The sequence below is a fragment of the Felis catus genome, chromosome E3, assembly GCF_018350175.1.
Source record: "Felis catus isolate Fca126 chromosome E3, F.catus_Fca126_mat1.0, whole genome shotgun sequence".
NCBI lineage: Eukaryota > Metazoa > Chordata > Mammalia > Carnivora > Felidae > Felis > Felis catus.
Window position 1 is genome coordinate 38256159 of NC_058383.1, and position 9771 is coordinate 38265929.

General features: G+C 45.7%; 1 protein-coding gene across 6 annotated transcripts in view; it reads right to left on the reverse strand.

The window, feature by feature from the left end:
- Positions 1 to 9771, reverse strand: part of CLUAP1 (clusterin associated protein 1) — a 35436-nt gene that overhangs the window by 16028 nt on the left and 9637 nt on the right. For all 6 annotated transcript variants that reach the window (XM_045047581.1, XM_019821043.3, XM_003998915.6 and 3 more), the window contains exons 6-7: positions 8189 to 8272; positions 3665 to 3798 (exon numbers count right to left, since the gene is read on the reverse strand). In XM_045047581.1, coding sequence (XP_044903516.1) covers positions 3665 to 3798; positions 8189 to 8272 — 218 coding nt within the window. The remainder of the gene's footprint in view (positions 1 to 3664; positions 3799 to 8188; positions 8273 to 9771) is intronic.

The window sequence follows — 9771 nt, forward strand, 5'->3', positions numbered from 1 at the left end:
AGCTGTCAGCACAGAGCCTGATGCGGGGCTCAGACTCACGAGCCGTGAGATCATGACCTGAGCCGAAGTCGGACGCTCAACCAACTGAGCCACCCACGTGCCCCAGGAATGCATTTTTAAACACCTTTAAGTACATTACCTTAAGTGAAGCTTTGCAATCTTTTTTCTTACTCACTCTGCCATAGATTTTAATACAGACTTAAAAAATAATCACGTGTCATACACTTCTCACAAAATTAGTAACCTAAATATATACATTATCTTAGTTGAGCACAGTATTTCGCTGCCTGGATGCTCCAAAAAGTATTCCATCCCCTAAAAAAGGGAAACATAGGTTGCTACAAATTAAAGCTAAGTTTTTAAACAATATAAAATCTAAAAGCAAAGCAATAACACAAAAGCTTGTTTTGACTGATTTGCTGAGTTTATGTTTTTTTCTCTTATTTTCGATCTTAAAGGAAAACTCTCTTGTTTTAAAAATATACAGATAGGGGTGCCTGGGTAGCTCAGTCAGTTAAGCTTTCGACTTCAGCTCAGGTCATGATCTCGTGGATCATGAGTTCAAGCCCCGCATCAGGATCCTTGCTGGCAGTGTGGAGCCTGCTTTGGATTCTGGTTCTCTCCTCTCTCTCTGCCCCTGACCTGCTCACACTCTCTCTCAAAAAACAAAACAAAACAAAAACATAAATTAAAAAGTAAGAGATTATCTTTGGGACTAGAGCAAAAACAAACTTGTCTATTAAAAGGATATGAGAAATCTAACCAAAGAGGTGAAAAATCTATACACTGAAAACTATCCAAAGCTTATGAAAGAAATTGAAGAAGGCACACACAAAAAAAGGAAAAAGATTCCATGCTCCTGGATAGGAAGAACAAATATTGTTAAAATGTCAATAGTATCCAAAAGCAATCTACATATTCAATGCAATCCCTATCAAAATACCACCAGCATTCTTCACAGAGCTAGAACAAAAAATCCTAAAATATGTATGGAACCAGAAAAGACCCCAAATAGCCAAAGCTTTCTTGAAAAAGAAAACCAAAGCAGGACACAATCCCGGACTTCAAACTGTGTAACAAAGCTGTCATCATCAAGACAGTATGGTACTGGCACAAAAACAGACACTCAGATCAATGGAACAGAACAGAGAACCCAGAAATGGACCCACAAACATATGGCCAACTAATCTTTGACAAAGAAGGAAAGAATATCCAATGGAATAGTCTCTTCAGCAAGTGGTGCTGGGAAAACTGGACAGTGACATACAGAAGAATGAACCTGGACCACTTTCTTACACCCTACACAAAAATAACCTCAAAATGGATGAAAGACCTAAATGTAAGACAGGAAGCCACCAAAATCCTCGAGGAGAAAGCAGGTAAAAACCTCTTTGACCTTGGCTGTAGCAACTTCTCACTCAACATGTGTCCAGAGGCAAGGGAAACAAAAGCAAAAATAAACTACTGGGACCTCATCAAAATAAAAAGCTTCTGCACAGTGAAGGAAACAATCAGCAAAACTAAAAGGCAACCGACAGAATGGGAGAAGATATTTGCAAACGCTATATCAGATGAAGGGTTATATGCAAAATCTATAAAGAACTTATCAAACTCAACACCCAAAAAACAAATAATCCAGTGAAGAAATGGGCAAAAGACATGAACAGACACTTCTCCAAAGAAGACATCCAGATGGCCAACTGACACATGAAAAAATGCTCAACATCACTTATCATCAGGGAAATATAAATCAAAACCACAGTGAGATACCACCTCACACCTGTCAGAATTAACATTAACAACTCAGGCAACAACAGATGTTGGCGAGGATGTGGAGAAAGAGGATCTCTTTTGCATTGTTGGTGGGAATGCAAGTTGGTGTAGCCACTCTGGAAAGCAGTATGGAGGTTCCTCAAAAAATTAAAAATAGAACCACCCTATGACCCAGCAATTGCACTACTAGGTATTTATCCAAGGGATACAGGTGTGCTGTTTCGAAAGGGCACATGCACCCCAATGTTTATGGCAGCAATGTTGACAATAGCCAAAGTATGGAAAGAGCCCAAATGTCCATTGATGGATGAATGGATAAGGAAGATGTGGTGTGTATGTATACACACACACACACACACACACACACACACACACACACACACACTGGAGTATTACTCAGCAATCAAAAAGAATGAAATCTTGGGGTGCCTGGGTGGCTCAGTCGGCTGAGCGTCTGACTTTGGCTCAGGTCATGATCTTGTGGTCTGTGAATTCGAGTCCCACATCGGGCTCTGTGCTGACAGCTCACAGCCTGGAGCCTGCTTCGGATTCTGTGTCCCCTCTCTCTGCCCCTCCCCCACTTGTGCTCTGTCTCTCTCAAAAATATATATATAAATGCAAAAAAAATTAAAAAAAATAAAATCTTGCCATTTGCAACTATATGGATGGAACTAGAGGGTATTATGCTAAGCGAAATTAGTCACAGAAAGAAAAATATACGACTTCACTCATATGAGGATATTAAGATACAAAACAGATGAACATAAGGGAAGGAAAGCAAAAATAATACAAAAACAGGGAGGGGGACAAAATATAAGAGACTTAAATATGGAGAACAAACAGAGGGTTACTGGAGGGGGTGTGGGAGGGGGGATGGGCTAAATGGGGAAGGGGCACTAAGGAATCTACTCCTGAAGTCACTGTTGCGCTATATGCTAAGTAATTTGGATGTAAATTAAACAAAATTAAGAAAATTAAAAATCTATGTGGGGAAAAAAAGGGTAGGAAACTTAACAAAAATGAATTTATGCTTGAAAGGCAGAATGTTTTAACGAGACAAACATATCAGGTGGGCCACATTCCAAAGGTGGAAGGACGTGGTCTTGCCCATGGCTGGGAGGAAGCCTGCGGTGCTCCCTGGGTTACCCCAGGCGCTGCCTTCCCTCAGGTCTCAGGACAGCAGCCAGACTGTGGCCCAGTCACCAGTATCTCAAAAGGGCAAGACATTCAAACAGGTGCAGGAGCTACACGGAGGAAGAAGCAAAGAGAGAAAAATGGACAACAGAAAGGGAGAGAAAGTAGTGGCGCGGGAGAGAAAATGACAAAGAGACACAGCAAGCCAAGGAGGGTACAAAACGAAAGAGAGAGAGAAAGAGAAAGAGTGCCCGCAGGCTCCAAGAAAACGTGAGAAACACACTTGGAAGGCTCCAACGACCTAGAAGGCATTTGGCGCCCCCATTATCATCCATATTCCCTGGAAAAGAGGTTTTCGGTGATGGAAAGCCAAGAGAAAGACGAATTACCGGTGAAGAATGATAAAGGTCTAAAATCTACTCACACTGAGAAAGGGGAGTGTGCTTCTGTTTCCCCCTCATTTACGGCAAGGCCCAGGTCTCAGGAGACGAGCCTCGCACAACATTCACCATGTGGCCTCACTCACTCGGCCCTGCATTCCGAGAAGCTGTAGAAGCCTGAGGGGAGGCTCCGGGTACAGTGAAAGCAGGGGGAGCACGAACTGCACAGAGCGCTCGTTACCGTGAGCGTCGCCCGTACACCGGGAGGCCGAGACAGTCCCACAGGAGGCCGTCCCCGCTGCCCGTGTGCCGCTCGCTCACGCTGCTGGAACTTTCAAAGACGACAGTCTACTCATCCTTCAGGTGTTCGTATCTACCTGACACTCTGCAGAGTCTGGAGTCGCTTCCGATTTCTTTCCAGTTCTAATTTCCTCTTCTCAATTTTGGCTTCTAAATTAGCTTCGTCAGAGGCCACGTTATTGAGCAGGTCTTTAGTCTTCTGAACCTGTGCCTAGAGTGAACAGGAAGTGAATGAGGCGGGTGCCAACAAGGAACACCAACCCGACTCTCGGCAGAGAGGGACGTCGCGACTCGGCAGGCACCGCGACACAGGCTACGGGAAAGCAGAGTCAGCGAACAGGGCAAACCCGCCCCTGGCCATCACTCAGTTAACCAACTCGTTGCAGAGGGAACGTCACACAGGCCCAGAAAAAAATGACCGTCCTTTTTCCACGAGAACAGGTGGTTTCTTGCCAGGGAAACAAATGAAGACGGAAAAAACAGCGTCCTGGGCAGAGGGGAGAGGGTCCCAAGGCCTCCTGCGCAGCTCACTTGTTTAGAATGGTCACCCGGCTACTGCTCTGAGTTGGTAGTCTGCCTCTGTTTACACCGGTCAGGTTACTCCCCTGCTTACAAACATCTGACTCACAAAATGGTTGCACACGCAAGCATGGCTTTATTTAGAAGGTGACAGAAAGAAACCTTAGGGGGTCCCAGCCCTAATCCTGCCTGCTGGGACCGAGACAGAAGGCACCTCTTCTCTCCCCGGCAAGTAAACCTCGACTACAGACTAAAACAGAGAAACTACCGCGTGAAGGCAGTGCGAAAGCGGCCCCCTCAGCGGACCTGGCCTTCGGGCCGGAGCGGGGGTAGCAGGGCCTGGGAAAGAAGGCGAAGGGAAAGAGAGAGATCACGGACAAACCGCAGGCCTCCCTGTTGTCCCACGCCGGTCTGGGAAGCCGGCCGGGCCGGGCCTGGGCTCCGAGCTGCCATCGGCCGCAGCAGGAATGGTGTCCGGGAGCGTGGGGCTGCCTCCCAAGTTCTGACGTCCCAACTCTGCCTCACGTCCCCGACGCCCGAGGCGGGCTTCTGCCCACCAGGACCCCACACACGTGTCCTCACCCACGAAGGCCTCGTGTCTGCTCACCTGCAAGTCTATGACACACTGTGGGGTCCACAAAGAAACCCTCTAAGGAGCGTGGACACCCCGTGACTGTCAAAGACTGTATATCTTTGGAAGCAACCACCTCTATTGTTTATTTATGGTTTCATTTTTTTCTACTAAGTACACTCATCATTTCCAAGGTGCTTTCATGAAAATAATCTTATCACTATCCGTTTGCTGCAAGTGCTTTAAAAATCCCAAAAGAGATCTAAACTCACTCACAAGAAGACAAGGGGAGTTTCTAAACAAAAAACTCAAGTTGATGGCAACTATTTCTCTGACTCAAAGTCAGATTAAGCCTAGTGCATTTATCTGACTTCAAGAATAAAAACAACTTGGGGCCCCTGGGTGGCTCAACGGTCGAGCATCCAACTTCAGCTGAGGTCATGATCTCGCAGTTCATGAGTTCCAGCCCCACGTCGGGCTCTGTGCTGACAGCTCAGAGCCTGGAGCCTGCTTCGGAGTCTGTGTCTCCCTCTCTCTCTGCCCCTCCCCCGCTTGCATTCTGTGTGAGTGTCTCTCAAAAATAAATAAACTTAAAAAAAGAATAAAAACAATTTTTTAGGGGCGCCTGTGGCTCAGTCGGTTGCATGTCCGGCTTCGGCTCAGGTCATGATCTCACGGTTTGTGAGTTCGAGCCCCGCGTCAGGCTCCGTGCTGAGAGCTCAGAGCCTGGAGCCTGCTTCCGATTCTGTGTCTCCCTCTCTCTCTGTTCCTCCCCCACTCGTGCTGTCTCTCTCTCTCAAAAATAAATAAACATTAAAAAAATAAAATAAAACAAAACCATTTTTTAAAGGTATGCACTCCTCAAATAAGAAACACCAGTGTGATAAATACAATTTCCCCTAGCCTGAAATAAATGGCCTATAAATAAATAATAACCCCTTTTAAGTATCCACGCTGTTGTTTTGGTTTTGCTTTTAGAATTATCAAATATCATGGATACTTTGCAACACTTAACAGACACCTGAAAAGGTGTTCACCAACTATGTCGCATACCTGAAGCTAATGTAGCACTGTGTGCCAACCACACTTCAATTAAAGAAAGGAAATAATAAGTAACACATACATGCATGCAAGCATGCATAGAGGGTTCTCCAGGAAATGAACCGGGCCCTCATTTGGCTACTGTACTCCTAATACATACTTAGTGCTAAAGGCACATTCATGCCATGTTAACTCCATCCAGCCAGAACACGGACAAGCAGTTAACTTTTCAACTGAGAAACCATCACAACTTACCAACAGCTGGAGTAGAACACGAAGCATTTTCTCCTGGCCTAGGTCGGACAGGGTTGCCGACTTGAGGCCCCATCACCGCTAAATACTTGACTCCGTATTTTGCATGAATGGGGTTCTCTCCTCCTCAATCACTGGCTCATGAAATGGACACGGATGCACTACCACCATCTAGTCCTCAGACCCTCTCAGGTTTCCCCACTTGTCCCCATGAAGTCCTTAACACCAGGCGAAAGTCACCCTTGGCATTCCGTCAGCACGTCTCCTCGGGCTTTCCTGGACTTTTGCATACTTTCCGCTGGTGAAGAGTACCAGCCAGGTAACCGAAGAATGCCCTTCAATGTGCCTTTGTCTGATCAGCTTCCGAACATGCAACTTCAGCAGGAAAGCACAGATATGACCGTATCCGGTGCATATTTCCGGGTGCAGAATTCTGATTTGTTCCATTACCTGTGATGTTCACTTTGACCACTGGATTAAGGGGGCGTCTGCCAGGATTCTCATGGGAAGTTACTCTTTTGTCCTCTGTAATTAGTAAGTACTTTTGTGGGGAGCCTTTTTTTTTTCTTTTTTAAGTAACCTCTACACCCAGTGTGGAGCTTGAACTCACAATCCCAAGATGAAGAATCACTCCCTCTTCTGACTGAACCAGCCAGGAGCCCCTGTGGGGAGCTACTTTGAAACTATGTGAGATACTTTCTCTTCATCAGCTTTCAATATTTTTTATATCAGTGAGAACTCATGGTCTCCCATTTCATTCAATGCTCTATAAGCCATTACTATAATTTATTCTGAAGCTTAAACCGTCCCTAGTTTAACCAGGGAAGCCCACTCGAGCTGCTCCTGTGTCCCTCCGATAGATCCCTTTCATTCTTTGGGCACTTCTTTCCTTGCTGGCACAAAAGGATCTTGTACCTTCCTGTCCCAGCTCTGGACTCTGACATTTCTCCTCAAGAGCCTGGTTCCTTTCAGTGGAGAATGGCATTTAGAAGCCTAGATGTGGGTGCCAAGTGTGCTCAGAGGTAAGAAAGATAGGAATGTGGACGTGGGTGTGCATGTGTACGTATATAAATATGACATAAACTTACGTGCACAGACATACACGCAGGGAGCTGGCTACCTACCTAACTAGCCAGTGAAAACCACGCATTTAACCAATAGCTCCAACTTCAGGGTTCATTCTCATTTTCTTCTCCTTCTCCTCCACTAACTCTCTTTTCCAAGAGTGAGAACCTAGGCATTCATCACCTTTAATATAGTTACCTACTTATCCATCTGTCTATATGCACTCAACCTCCCATCTCGGCTGTTCTGCCCTTCTTACCTGCTGAGGCTGCACCCTGGTGCTGGGTTCAGGGAGTATTACTGTTTTAGGACAAGGATATTATAAAAACCTATCAATCTTAGAATTGACAGCTCTCAGCAAATTCTTGTTTTATGCTACTCCTGCTTTACATAAGCCTCCCCTGCCTGTGTGTCCTGAATAAAACGAATCACTGATAACACAGGAATACCTACTATGGGCCAGACTGTGTCTGACACACGGTTACAACGAATACACAGAAGGACCCCGTGTGGCAGACACTGCCTTTCTCCCTGTTTTACAGACGAGGAGAGTGAAACACAAGGAGGTTAAGCAACTTGCCTAAGATCACAAAGCGGGATTCAAACCCAAAGCCATCGGAGTCGAGAGTCTCCCTCACTACTACCCTCCAAATGAATGCCTGAGATGAGATGAGCACATAATTGACGGCGGGTGAGTAGTTAACGGTGGCGGTGGCGGCCATTCTATTCGTTACGGCGCCATTTAAAAATCTCCATGCCTGGGTTTCCATACCAAAAAAAAAAAAAAAAAAGGAAAATCTAAAAATCATTTAAATGCCCAACTGTGATGAATTAAATGATGAAATAAAGTGTGAAGAGTCCATAAAAGAGAGCATTACTTATGAAAAGTATTGAAGAATTTAAGTGAATTATGAAATTATTAAAACTGACAAATTTTGAAGGAGAAATTTTTCATATTTATAACAAGGGGGAAAATAATAAAAGTAAGCAACCTACGTATCCTAGAATGTCCTCTGCATTTTTCACTTCCCCACTTTCATATCCCTTCTCTGTCAACAGGACTAGGGTTGCCCTGTCTTCAGAAGGCAGGGACTAAATCAATTATTTTCAAGTCCCAGGCACAAAAACTTTAAATAAAAGCAAACAAGCTTACCAGAATGTCTTTTATTGCAATTCTCATCACTTTTTCAGTCTCATTTATTTCTAGCGGTCTGGCAATTGCTTCTGTTCTCAGTTCCTGTGAGAAACAATGAAATGAAGTTCCTTTTCAGAAGAGGAATTCTCAAAACCAATTCCTAGATGTAGATACAGCTTATGGACTAGCGCTCTAAAGTCCCATTACACTGTGGACCTCTGATGCAAAACCCCTTCTTCTAGCAATTCCTCCAAACGTTCCTCTAACCCTAATGCCAACCTGGCCTCCCTCCAGCTCCCTGGGCCTTCCTCAGTTACAGGCCCCACGTCCCCACGACGCCACAGACAAAACTGAGCCCACCTCTATCATCTTTACTCCCAAGTTTGCTTCTTTATCTATATTCATTCATGGGAACCCCAAACAAGTGCAGCTCAACCTGCCGTCTGAACCCCCTGCCAGCCTCTAGGATCCTTCCTGTGATTAATTCCCTCTAAGTTGCCTGTCACCGACATCTGCAGCCAACGAGAGGAGTCACCTTGGTCCTGCCCCCTAGCATGAACCACTAACCAATCACGGGAGGCATCTGTGCCTATCATACCAGTACCGGGAACTTCTCTGAGCCGTGGGATTTTAACGTGGATGCAGTTCTGAGGTTTCTGCAGCACGTTCCCAAACTGTCTTGGGCTTCCTTCATCCCACAGCGCCTCTCATCTCCCCCACTGTGGAAAACTACAGACGGCAGGGACCATGACCTATTCAAGGACACAGAGCATGGTGCCTTGCCCATGACTGATACTAGTCCTCGGTGAGTACATGAAAAACAAATACTGGACAGGGGATCCTCCTCAGACCACGACTGTATACAGAATTTGAGAAGTTCCATATTCATGGCTCCCATGGCAACAGTCTGGCCACTGATTATTTCAATTCATTAGAGGATGGTGCTGAAAGAGTCCCCAGTGGAATCCCGGTTCAAGTCTCACAATGAAGCCACAGCTCTGTGGCAATTAGAAATGACCAGCTCTCGTCTCTAGGTCTCTTAGAATCATGTGTAGACACACGTGCCCTCCTGCACTATAAAGAGAAAACACAGGCACCTGAGGGGCTCGGTCGGTTAAGCATCTATCTGACTTCGGCTCGGGTCACGATCTCACGGTCTGTGAGTTCGAGCCCCGCATCGGGCTCTGTGCTGATGGCTCAGAGCCTGGAGCCCGCTTCGGATCCTGTGTCTCCCGCTCTCTCTGCCCCTCCCCCACTCACGCTGTCTCTGTCTCTCTCATTCTCTGAAGGGTAGATGTTAAAAATTAAAAAGTAAATAAATAAAATAAAATAAATAAAAAATAGAAAACAAAGAACCCAGAAAGCCTAGAGCTGCCTTGTTAACTGAATGAGCTATTAGACGGGAGCGGCCATTGTGTTCTGCCAACTGCCCTTCACCGGGCGGCCACCACCAGGTTACCGTATCGAGAGCAGGGATGGTGAGCTGGTACCCAAGTCCCCTGCTTCCAGACCACTCCTGGCGCAGAAATGAAAAGAGAAAAAACACTATCATACTTCATCAGTGATGCCAGAACACAGACCAGGAAGTGAGAGGCCACGGC